This window comes from Lycorma delicatula, chromosome 11, assembly GCF_047948215.1.
Source record: "Lycorma delicatula isolate Av1 chromosome 11, ASM4794821v1, whole genome shotgun sequence".
NCBI classification, from domain to species: Eukaryota; Metazoa; Arthropoda; class Insecta; order Hemiptera; family Fulgoridae; genus Lycorma; species Lycorma delicatula.
In genome coordinates this window covers 55269490-55283588 of record NC_134465.1, presented here as the reverse complement: position 1 = coordinate 55283588, position 14099 = coordinate 55269490, and the positions used below count along the sequence as shown (strand labels likewise).

Sequence of the window (14099 nt, the reverse complement as noted above, 5' to 3'; positions counted from 1 at the left end):
TATTTCCATACTAATATACTAAAATGCTCCACCTTAATTTTTCTGTAAGTAGGATCTGTCAAGGGCAAGGCCCTTTTCAGTCAGAGTTCCTGATGAATCGTTAAATTTTTTAGTCATTTAATTGAAACAAAACATTTATGCTATAAGAAAGTTCGCCAAAAAAATATTGCAAAGTAACTTTGTGGAAAAAGTGTTTCTACTTTTAAATAAAGTGAAAAACATATTTAATAACAGTTAGAATTTATTTTTGTTAAATAAAACAAGAAATTCATAAATGTGATACTATACAGTAAAAGTAAACTTTCTTTGAAAAGAAACATGCTATAAAAGTACTAAATATATACAAATATATGAATATTAAAAATAATCATCCCATAATTGTTACAATGATTAAATTACACAGATACCAAAATAAACAATACATTTGTAATTATTCAGTTAAATCTACAAACATTCTGATCTAAAAATATAGATTTATAATACAATAAATATTTTATAAATATATATTAAATTGAGCAACTAACAATATGTAACCCCACTCACATACAGCCTATTAGTTGACCACAAATAAATTTTGGCACAAAAGGATAAATATGTTGTGTAATGAATGTTATAATTATATATTATACAGTCAAACTTTCAGAATAACAAACAAGCTATGAAATAATAAAATCTAGTAAGTAAATTTTATTTATTATAAATCTTATATATTATCTCTGTTCAATAGAGTAAGATTCGTATCACTAAAAGTTCAATAACTATTTTATATTATAATCAGTCAGCACAACTTTAAATATCACACAAAATGGAATACACCTTCTAACATGGTTAGTGCATACAAAACAGTAAACCACAAAAGCATACCCCAATTATACAAGATAGATCTTTTATTTTGGCAACATTGATTATACACCATTCTATATTCTAATATAATGTGAGGTAATGTTATTTGCTTAACTAGTAACTTGTAAAAATAGTTTTACAAGTTTTAGTTTTGAATACTTATTAAAAATAGTTTTTGAATAACTTTATTGAGTATATTCGTAAGCTAAAAGTTTTGAACTACAGTATGCAAGTACTAGTAAAATGTAATATATACAGTGAATGCAGTTTATTTATCTTAAAGATCATTTTAATCGCCCAAGATGATTCTCTTGTAAACTGTGCGCAATACAAAAAAATGTCCTCAACAAAAGTTACTCAGATTGGAGGGGACACCTCATGGTGACCTTGGATTTGAATTTGACCATTATTTCAAGGTAATCACGATTTTACCAAATGGAATGACCTATTTCTGATCCCACCAATAAAAAGAGAAGAAAATTTTACACTGGAATATGTGGTCACATGTATGACCTTTGAAGGTCATATGGTTAACCATCAGAGATAGTGTTACACGATATTGTAAAGTCATTTTTATGCTCTTCTCAAAGTTTTTGAGATAAATGGTCTGGAATATAAATATTCTAGGAACACTATACGACCTTCAAAAATGTGGAACTTTTATAACACTATCTCTGTATAGTACTAATCACCTGTTTAACACCCATATATCTAATGGTTAGCCATATGACCTTCAAAAAAGATCCAAGGTCATATATGTGTGACCACACTTTCCATTATAAAATGTTCTCTTTTCACTGGTGGGGTCAAAAATAGGTCATTCCACTTGAGAAAATCACATTAACCTTGAAATAAGGTAAAATCCAAGGCCACCATGAGGTGTCCCCTTCAATCTGAATAACTTTTGTTTACGTAATTTTTTTTGTATTATGCATAGTTTACGAGAAAATCACCGAAGACGATTAAAATAAAACATCCTCCTATATGAATTTTATGTACAAGTTTTAAATATGTTGTGCACTGTAAAATCACTTAAAAAAATTTCTCCACTAAAAAATTCATATGCAATTTAAAACATATGCTATGAGTACATGCATTTACATAAATTTCAACCAATGAACAGCACAACCATAAGTGGTAGGTACCACAGTTGTTATAACTCCACACTTCTACTAAATAAATTTTTTATTCTACATATTTAATTTAAATTAATAAAAATTCAACAATATTAATATCTTAAAAATCACATCATTCTAATTAAGGGCACAGAAAAATAAGTATTAATAATCATTAGTATCTAAAGAAATCATTTTAACTGAAATAACTGGTTATTTAATGTTAAATATATATTTATTTATATTCTAAATGTACTCAGTCTAGATTACAGTAAATACTTGTCAAAATAATCTTAAATATATATTTATTTACAGTCATAACTACAGGTTGAAGTCCAGTTATTGTTAATATAATTTTTTATTATGAAAAATGAATTCTGAAGTATACAGTATCAAAGGAGAAACTTATTACAAATATATTGTGACAATAAAGAAATGAATTAATTTCTCCCAATTGACATCATGAAGTGAAGGGATAATAATAATTAATATTCTGTACCTTGCCCAATAAGGCACTATCGTCCTATGTTTAGTCCACTTCATGATCTATATTCAGCATAATCTCTTATATTTATTAGTAGTATCAAACCCGAGATATACAAAGTAGCTGTCAAATTGTTACACAAAGTATATCCAGTTAGCTGCATTTTATTACTAGAAGAACAATATTCCAATTTGTTTACGCACTGGAATTTCAAACTTAAAACAAATTTTTTGTTATGTTATATCCACCTTGTTAATCGTTGACAAAAGGGCAAATATTACTATTGCAGTGGCAGTGGGTTATACTGACACTTCTTTAATGGATGTCATTAGATTGTATTGGTGCTTTTGTGATAATGGCAAGATGTGCAGAAAGTAAGTCACAGAAGACAAATTCAAAACAATTATTCAGAGTTACGTAGCATATAGCAACAATAAAATATCTACGTTAACACTAAATATTTTTATAAAAAATCTAATGTACTTAAATTAACTGAACAATGATGCACAATTTTTATTCATTAATTAAAAAAAAAAAATTGCTGTTTACAATAAACATTTTTTCAGGATAATATTTGCCAAAAGTATGAGACTGGGGTATAATAATTGAGTGAAAATGAAATTACATGATAGTATGGTACATCACTGAATCAAGAATTAAATTCTTAAAACTCCTAAGATCTAGAGGCCAGTATGATAATAACTATTGTACCAATCACATATTGATATCTTAACATATTTTAAATAAAAAATCTTAATTTTATTATTATCTATTTATATTAACAAATTTTTGGTATCATGTACTATTCTTGTATCATCCAATGATATCTTTGTCTTAAATTGGCACGTTAAATTGTACTTCTCTACTGTAAAATACTATGTAATGTAATCTATTATATACATTATAGTCTTGAATTTAATGTAACAAGTATTTTGTATTATTTATAGCTTTTTTTAATATACTTTTTCTAATAAAATAGCAGTTATACACTAATTACATATTCACTTATTTAAGATTATATATAAGTAAATTTTCTACAGAATTGGACATTCGTGATAAATGAAATCCATTCAATTTTAAAAATTTTCATGTCTATTGTTGATGTTATAATTTAAAGAATAAAATTTTAAACAAAGATGAATAAAAAGGTTTTCAGTAAAAGATAAAGTAAGATAATTTTTAATTCAGAAAAATCAAGGTTGTATTGTAGTCTGTCCATAAAGGAATAAAAGAAATAACCTGAAAGTAAGATTAGTACAAAGAAATCATTAAGATACTACTTTGTTATTTTAGTGGAAATCAAATGGTTAGAACAAATAGTATGGATTGTTATCCCTTCATACAGTATTGTAACAGTCATGGTTTCTTCCAGAAAGAAGTAAAAGAAAGAAAATAAAGAAAAAATCTAGAACAACCAGGGGCGATTCTTTAATTAGAGTAGTGGGTCCTTTAACAATTTATTTGTTGTAATACAGTGACACCTCTAAAGCTCCTATTCGACCAGAAGAATTACCTTCGGGATGAACAGCTTCAAGGAGGGGGCAGTGCGCAACGGGTTTCTTCCAGAAAGAAGAATCTAGAAGGAACTAAAAGCGATTTTTTATTTAGAATAATGGGAGTGTGTAATGACTTGTTCTTTGTACTACAGACAATGGCACCTCCAAAAGCTCCTGTTTGAACAGAAGGATTACCAACCAGAAAAAGTACTTACAGAAAAGTGTAGAAGGTGCAGACATTAAAAATTATTACACTTGAACAATCAAAAGGATGAGCAAGGTACTTGTTCTACAGGCCAGGAGGTATAAATACTGCCGGGGACGAACAGACAGAGTAAGAAGTTTTGTAAGCCTGTATTCGACGCAGCATGTGATAAAAATAAGTGATTGGTAACGAGTGAAGCATGTGTCTAGAGTATTCTATTTTGGACAGTGATTGAAAAAAAGAAGCTGTGTTTGGTGAGTTATTTGTGAACATGAGTGAAGACAAAAATGAAATTTTTGAATTACTATTTTGTATGTTAGATATATTTATTTCATTTAATATAAATTTTTTATAGTAATAAATTGCATTTACATGAAACTTTTACATTTATTAGTTTCTCAATATCCATGCTGAACAGCAAACGCATGAAAGTATTAATTGTGTCCAATTTGATCAATGACTACGAAAAATAATCCTTTGAAATTTTCTTAATTTAAAAAAAAAATTGCATCACAAGCATTGCTTTAATATATAAACATAAGTACTTTTTTTTAACTTTTTGTAAGTTTCTCGGTTAATGGAAGTATTTTCAGCATTAAGTTCTTTAATTTAAGGAGGAAAAATAAATCAAATTTAGTGTAATTAAGATAACATATATATTGTTTGTTTGCAGTGTAAAATATCCGATATAATTGAATAATAATTACAGAGATATATGAATACAGAGTTAAAGAACCAAATATGGAATTAATTTTTGTTTAGAGAAAGATAAGCCGTGTTAATTTATTTTAATATTTGCAATTAACGTATCAAATTAAATACTAAAAAATAACATCTCAACTAGTATTTTAGCTAACTTAAGAATTTAATTTATTTTAAATTTGTTTTCGAAAAGTTAAAAATTTTAGGATATTAAAAGGGGTTTTATCAAGCAGATCCCTTTAAATTTAAGACCCCCAAGCCTGGATTAGTATAAATTTAATAACAGATATTCCTCTAGAAATTAAAAATTGTTGAGGGAAGATAAAACACTTTCTTTATAAATTGTGAATTACAAGCATTGTACATTGTACATATTAACAGTAATGTATAATTTATTACTTTTTATTTACTTTTAATTAATTGTGTTATGTACATGAAAATTTCTTGGTTTAATTTAAAAAAGAAAAACTTTTGCAATGACAAACTGAACCAAATTTTACATTAAAATATTTTTAAAAAATGAATGTTTTCAGTCTTTGTAACCATCTCTCCTACTGGTGATCTCATAGTAGCACCACCTGAAATTACTTCTGCTGATTTTTTTTTTATACATACAAGTAAGCTCATACTTAGAATGGGTATACAAGTGAGTTGGCCTTGTCTTTTATCTGTTCATTTAAGTACCTTTCTTTTGTATTGTTTTACCTTGTATTGTAACTTTCTTTTATATTGTTTTAGCAGATAGTTGACATTTTTAACAGTTATTTTTGTTTAAAAAAAACTCAATACAAATCCAAGATACTTTATAACCACAACCACCTAATTAAAAACAACCTTTCACTAACCAGTCACTAATGATGGTCTGAAAATGTGAGTTTAAAAAAATATTTCATTTTGTGTTTGGGAAAGTTTATTTTTTAGATTAATAACATTGCCAACCATCAAGGACAATAACAGCAAATTTATTTGATTAATATGTTTGATAATAAAAAAAATATAAAATTTCTGTTTCAATACAGGTAAAAGAATGCACCTCTTACAGTTTGATGGTTCCACAACAGCTGACAGTTCAGGGAATAAAATTTAAAGATGTAAAGATAAATAGCCAATGGCTTAAGTTAGATTTAATAAACCAGATTTCTTAAGTTAAATCACACTAAATGCGGTTTCATTACATACTGTTGATTTATTGGCAGATAAAAAATATAGCAGTCAACGACTTAAAAATAATTGAATTAGAAATGTTTCAAAAGGATGTCTAAATTAAATGGAATAAAGAGGTTCCTTGTAGTAAGAGTGTGCTAATAATATCTTTTTATGCCTAGGTCCCAAGGTTACATTTATTAGACGTTTTCTGCTCTACCTTTTTTTACTCTTACTCAATAATGATAAAAAATGGTAGAAGAGAATGTAGATAATCTATAAAACAATATAATAACATCATCAATAAACAAAAATTTGAGCAATTTTTTTGGAAAAAAGCGTTCTATGGAATAACGCCTTTCATTTTTTCTTTTTTTTCATTATTTTTAATTAATTAAGAATTAGTTTTTAATTCCTAATGTATATTTTTCATTACATGAAACTAATTATTTGATAATTAAAAGATAACATTTAGAATGATCATCTGTGATAATACTTTTACAATATTCTGTCTTCTAATTTATAAAAAGATACGTCTTTTTCATTTATTAAACTGCATATGATTTTTTTAACAAGTTAATAAAAAAGTAAATATTTATGGATATCTAGAAGAATATTTTAAGGATTTCGTTTTTTAGGTAAAGATATTAGACCTTGATCATGTAAATTTAAAACAGAATCTGCGATAATTCTTGCAGTACTCTTTAAGTATCCACCACTTGTTAACATAACTATAGGTATTCTTCGTTCACGTGCTTTCATAAAAACAATTTCATCACGCCTTATAATGCCCTGTAAAAAAGCCAAAAGAAACAAAGATTAATTATTGGGAGATTATATATATAAATAAATAAACAGAATGGATTAACAAAGGATCTCCAACAAAGCACATCAAGCCTTGATCCAATGTTGAAGTGCTGTCTGTTATTTCGATTTTAATGAAATTGTACATTTTGAATTCTTGCCTCAAGGTAAAACCGTGAACCATGTGTACTATCAAGGCATTTTACAATGGTTACATGAAAAAATCCACAAAAAGAGACCAGAGTTGTGGTGAGACAACTCATGGTTACTTCACCATGACAATGTGCCCACACACTCAGATTTCTCAATTCATCAGTTTTTTGCCAAAAATCAGGAGACTGTTCTCTTTTAGTCTCCTTTCTCATCAGACCTGGCTCCTTGCAATTTTTTCTTATCTCTGAAATTAAAATCAGTGATGAAAGGACGTCGTTTTGAGACTACTGATGACATTAAAGCAAATTCGTCATGGACCTTAAAGGCCATTTCAAATGAAGCTATCCAAGATTACTTCGTAAAGTGGAAACATCGTTATGTGTGAACAGAGGAGAGGAATGCTTTGAAAGTGACAAGGACCAATAATTTGTAAAATTAATAATAAAAATTAAAAAAAAATAAAGTTCAGTTATTTTTTGAACAGACCTCGTACAAATGTTACTGTTTATGGAAAGAAACCAGTGTGACATCATGAACACTGTCAACTTATAAAACAATAATTTCCCTGTTAAAATTACTATTTCAAACAGAAAGTCCCTAGAAATCTTTTAATCTACCTTGTATATGTAGTTAAGGGTTGTCCAATAAATTCTCAGAATTTTTAATTAGAACACTATTCACTAATAGAATACATATCATCCTGCAGCTTACAGCCTTTTTTTTCCTGTTTAGCCTACGGTAACTACCGTTTAGATAATTCTTCAGAGGATGATATGTATGAGTGTAAATGAAGTGTAGTCTTGTACATTCTCAGTTCGACCATTCCTGAGATGTGTGGTTAATTGAAACCCAACCACCAAAGAACACCGGTATCTATGATCTAGTATTCAAATCCGTGTAAAAATAACTGGCTTTACTAGGACTTGAACGCTGTAACTCTCGACTTCCAAATCAGCTGATTTGGGAAGACGCGTTAACCACTAGACCAACCTGGTGGGTGCAGCTTACAGCCTAGAAAAAACTGCAAAGCAATATTTTGCTTAGGCATCACAGTATACCTGTTTGTATTAACAAGTGTTATTACATTACATACTTTGTAATTTTCATTTCATTTTCAATTGGGAAAATACTTTATGGAGAAATTTAAAATATGAAAAAGAAGTATTTGGGAATTAGGGATTAAGCAATAGGGACTCAAGATTTACTAGTAATAAAATCCACTTGAATATGGCTGAAAATCAACTGATGATCCTTGACAGTCTAACTATCAACATTTAAGTTCAACTACCAACTGATAAAAATAATTATCAAAGTTGAGAAGTCATTTGTTTTGTCATTTAGCTGTTCACGAGGTAGCTGATAAACTAAGCATTTCAAAACCTTTTGTCATAAAAGTCTTACAAAATTTAGGCATGAGTTGCATTACAGCCAAATTTGAACTTTACCCTTTTACAGTCAAGCAGAAATAAATTTTAGTTATGCGAGTCAAGAGCCTATGATTTGAGCTAACAAGAATGAAAAAATCATTACCGGAGATAAGATGTGGATTAATGGATACAACATTGAAACAAAAGTTCAATTATTGCAGCGGGCTTCAAACAGATCTTCAAAATTGAAAAAAGTAAAACAAGTGTGGACAAACATTAAAATCATACTGGGAAGACTTTGCTGAGAAAACCTAATATATAATAATAACAACAGATATGTGAACCTCAGCCGTTATTGAGGCAATTAACAAGCGTTCCAAAAGGTACTAAAAGGTGTGTTCTAAATAAATCCATAATTATTCTACTTCATACCTTGGGTCATTTTTTTCAATGGAGAAAACAGATTTTATGTTTATATGTCCCCAGCTATAATGTGTTATGGTACTGTTATACAGCAACAGAAATGACAAACAGAAAATATTATACCACAATATATTAACAACACAATGACACTATTAACATCTCTGTGTAAATGTAGTATGGGACACATTATACAGAAATAATAAATACCTGAGCTGAAATTGAAAGATTTCCTAAACGATCACCAACTAAAATATCAGTACCAGCATTATAAACTAATATGTCTGGGCGAAATGAATGCAAAGATTTCTCCAGATTCCTATAAAAAAAAAGAAGACATACAGTTATATTTTAATATTACAGTATAAAATATTATTCTAAGAGCATTAAATTTTGTAATTGTTTAAATTATAGTTACATTGCACTGCAATATAATAAATTATGTTTATGTAATAAACATAGTTTTTGATACATGAAAGTTTTATTGAGCTCCTAATGTAACTTTTTATGATGCTTAATTCAAAAATTCAATCATAATTTTTCCATTGTCCTCAGTTTTTGTGTAATAACATTTGTGAAGTACTGCTTGCCAAATTCTATATTTTTTTAGTGATAACTTATGTACATAAAAAAATATTTTAAATGATTTCTAACAGAGGGTATGGTACAATCATAACATTATGAAGGTGACAGCTTTACATGCATGAAGATTCATTTATAGGTCGTGACATGTTAGCAAAGAGCAATATTCTGTAATAAAATTAACATACTAATATTGTTTAAATGTTCACTGTCCACGCATGTATTGTGTTTTCATTCTGTAAGTGTGTTGTATTAATGAATAAATATGCCAAGGAAATGAGTAAATAATCCAAATATCTTTACATCTGTTTGGGATTTTACATTTAAAGACTAATAACACAGTTTGACTTCATTAGACGAAAAATGTTATTTACTATATTTTTATTGTAAAGTTGAGGAGATAAGAACTGGGTTGTTCACATCCTCCATTTGACCTGTGTGAAACATCTGATGGACTGAGCTAGGGATAACCGACAAGAGTTTTGCAATACTGATAATGCATTATGAACCATGCCACAGTCATGTTGGACTGACCTCCTTGGGGAAGACACCCACCTATAGATGATTCTGATCACCACACCACCTCAGTAGGTATTTTCATCAATGATTAATAACTCAGCTTTTGCCTTCACTGCATGCTTGTTTGGACACTTTTCTCACTGCCCTCACGACTAATTGAGTTTATCGAAGCATGAACCCCACACCAAGTTCTAAATACTCTTAAGTTATCCTTACTTAATATTCATAGACTTATGATAATAACAAATTAATGAGTCTTAAAGAATCCATTAAACTCATACCACATAAAACCTGTTGTTCGCAACAACAGCACTTTAGATTTATCACTGTCCCTTAATTAAAAATTCAATAATAGATCTTATCTAAATTTAAATCAATTTAGTTTTAGTCAGGAACTCCCTAACCATATACCCATGTCCATGTCCATACACCCACAGGAAATTCCAAGACTTTATTAAGTAACTAAATCTCTGATTTGGTCCAGCTTCATAACTCTTCAGAGGAGACTGTTCACCAATTCTTCAAAAACTAGTTTAAAGGCTGTACTTTTAAACAATGGCAACAATTTCCCTTCTGTGCTGTAGGAAAATAAATGTTGGTTACGCAACTAACATGAAAGAAACATATGACAATAATGTTAGAAAAAATTCAGTACAACTACCATCAGATATTATTAACGGGTTTTGCATCTTGACTAAACTAAATTTTGTTGTTTTTTGAAAACATGGGCCAGCAGAGAGAGAATAAATCATTATATCAGGAAGGAACACCGAAAGCGTAAAACACTTACACCTAGACAGAAAAATATTGCACATCCACCCACTAGTTGCCTCTGAAATTTTTTTTTGATACACATGGTATTATTGTATATGAATTCATTCCTGACACACAGACAGTGAACAAGGAAATGCATGCTGACATCCTTCATCATTTATAGATGTAGTAAGGAAGCATCCTGAAAAATTGGAATATATAGAAATGGATTCTTTTGCATGACAATGCACTGGCATATCGATCCATGCTATCAAAGAATAAGTACTTTTTTTTATCCTTTTTAAACTCCCCAAGGCAAATGGCCCCCACCATTAGGCAATACACAATCATCTCAGAGAGTCGTGGCAGTTGACTGCCCCCCTGGGACATCCCATTGGGGTCCTCCCAGCTTAACCAACCTCCACCTCTGGATGGCCAGTGCTCCCCTCCACTGGGAAGCTACCCTTCCCGTCCCTATCTTATAAATGCCCAACATGCATTGTGCACGTCCGACATGCCTCCCTGCAATTACCCACACACCTCGAGGGTTCCCAATACCATCATCGGGGAGCTTTGACCTCTTCCACTCTTGCTGGTGGATGGACCAAAACATCCTAAAGAGTGAGTACCTGACATGACACAAAGTAACAAAAATGTCATGAAAGAGTTTAGGACAGTACCTCAAAAAAGTTTCATGGAATGTTTCAAACAAATTCACCAAATGTGTGAGCCACGAAGGAAACTACTTTGAATGAAATTTACTCTAACTTTTTCATAAACAAATTATTTCCTGTAACTTTTTGAACCTACTTTGTGTATACCATCCTTACACAGTAGCATAATGTAAATTTTAATTATTTTATTGAATTATATCTAATTTATTCAGCGAATAACACATTACCTTTCAACTAAATTTAAATATTCATCATCCTCTGTGAATGGATCTAAAACAACTTGGCACTGTATAGCCTCCATTGCATAACGGTCACATGGATAAATATAACCATTGAATACATCCATTATATACACAGTACGATTATTCATAAAATCTAATTGGTATCCATTGCCCTGTAAAAAAAAAAAGAATAAATACTTAAAAACAGTATATTTTATATATATAAAAAAAATAAACTGCAATCTAAATCTCTTTGTGTATAAAACTAAATATACAAATACAATTAAAAGGCACATAGGCACTAATCACAGTTTCATTATAAAATGCATAGATGAATATCAAATTACTGTTTATATATCTGATGCAGTAATGCATAAATTTTGTGTATATAGATTCTGAATTCCTGATATTTAAATTGTGATGAAAGTATAATTGCCGACAGACCTAACAAGGGATTTTTTTTGCTATCTGATTGCTGTACTCCTTTACAAGTTTTATTGAACTGGAAGCTAAGATGCTGATTGGATAAAGCTGGACCTCCACTTTTCAAAATACCATATTTAACTAATTTGTACATGTAAAATCTATTTAATATAATAGAGTGATATATATGTGGTTTTATTTTGTAATTTTTTAAAAATATTAAACAAAATTCACGTAGTAAAATCATATTTAGGCCATAACATCTTTTACTTCCCCATTAAAAGTAGAAAGTATGGTGATCATGTCAAAATATGAATTATCAGGTTTTTGAAAATCTTTACTAATTGTTATAGACTAGTTCATTTAGACTAAAAAAAAATATATGTACAATGTATGTATGAACATACTGTATGTAGTGCTGCACACTGCCTTTGCTCTTATATCTCAAGACTGACCAAACCAAGTTTCTTCAAATTTGACAAAGATATCTCTGTATATGGAGCATTAATCATATTATTTTTTTCAAAATTTTTTAAGGGAATGGGGGATATTATAAAAAAATCAATTTCCTGAGAAATTTTCTTCAAAAATATTTTAGAAAAAACTTTATTAAAAACAAAATTTTTTACCTACAATGCATATAAAAAATTAATCCAAAAAAATCAACCCCTACTCTTAACTGAAATTCTGTTTTTTTGTTCATTTGTTCCTTCTCCCTGCGATTTACATACTTTTCAAAACTCTTTTGAAAGTTAATACTTCATAATAAGAGCTATCAAGAAATGTCTACAATTTTTTTAAATTATCAATCCTGGACCTAAAATGCAGAAAAGTTTTTAGAAGATTTTCTTTTTCTTATTTTAGCCTGTTTTCAAGTGGGGGTTAAGTTTAGAGAAAAGTTTACTGAAGTAAATTTGTTAAACTTAACCATGCATGAATATTTTAAAAATAATTTTTTTCTTAAAATGTATTTCCCACTTCTAAAAAATTTATATATTCTATTTTTTGGCTCTAATTCTTAATTTTGATTATTAATAGCTAGGAAAGTCATGTAATCCTTTGCCAGTTTTTTTATGTTAAAAAAATTCAAATTTTCATATATATACATTTAACAATGATAAAAAAATAACCTATTAATCAGGAAAATGAATTTAGAAATAAATCGTAAAAAAGAATGAATAAAGCTGTACTTATAATACAAAAAATAGTGTGGTACCATACCATGTATATATTTCAGTTATTTTATAAAGGAATCAACATTTTATTGTAATTATTAATAATTTAAATATTAAGGAATTAATATTCTAACTAGTTTACAAAGGAATTTGTGGCTACGATTGTAGCCGTTTGTGAAACATTGTGACCTACTGAGAGAAGACCTACCTTATGATGATCCCACTCGCCACACCTCCCCCTCCAATCCTAGCCCTGATGGGCTTTACCAGAGGTTGTCTTTTAAACCCTCTAAACTTGATATAATACAACATCATCAGTTTAGCCTCTATCAGGATGACACCAATACAAATGTCTTGGCCATCATCAGTGTATTTACACAACTTATTATCTTCTTTCGTATGGCCACAGCCACCTACCATAACTTACAACCCTCAACTATCAAATTAACAATTTGCAGAAGCATGATCTCCACGTCTTCCTCTAACACTGAACTTTCAACGCAAATCCTCTTCCCATATATAACTTCAATTAACTATGCACTCAGATCATTATTTGATGGAGTCTTTAAACATCACAAATAACCAACAAAACAAGTTTTGATCGGAACAATGACAATTTTATCCTACAATTCAATTTACTCAAAGTCCTCTTGTTTTACTTAAAAATAAGAAAGAGATTCAGAAATTTACTAAGCCTCTAATAAAAACATACCCTATCTCTCTCTGCTCTGGTCTGCTTTCAGGAGTGAGGTCAATGCATACACCCTTCCACACTGCAACTCTATCACAATGTTCCCCACACATCCATTCTCATTCTAACAGCAAATAACTGAGCTAAACAGAATCAAGGCATCAAGTCCTGATGCCAATTTGGTATCAGGGCTTGATGCCAAAACACCTATCTTGACAAAGTAAGTACCCAAGTGGGCCCTTAGCTACCCGGGTTGCTTTATATCTATACAACAGCATCAGATCCCCTCAGTCATCCTCTGCAGGGTTAAAAATGTTAGGAAGCCAGCA

At 29.6% G+C, this 14099-nt stretch overlaps 1 protein-coding gene across 1 annotated transcript in view; it reads right to left on the bottom strand.

Moving 5' to 3' along the window:
* Positions 1-223: 223 nt before the first annotated feature.
* HDAC11 (Histone deacetylase 11) overlaps positions 224-14099 on the bottom strand; it is a 30835-nt gene continuing 16959 nt past the window's right edge. Inside the window, exons 6-8 of the mRNA XM_075378849.1 lie at positions 11488-11654; positions 8943-9051; positions 224-6780 (exon numbers count right to left, since the gene is read on the bottom strand). Of these exons, the coding sequence (XP_075234964.1) occupies positions 6607-6780; positions 8943-9051; positions 11488-11654 (450 nt within the window). The 3' untranslated portion in view covers positions 224-6606. The remainder of the gene's footprint in view (positions 6781-8942; positions 9052-11487; positions 11655-14099) is intronic.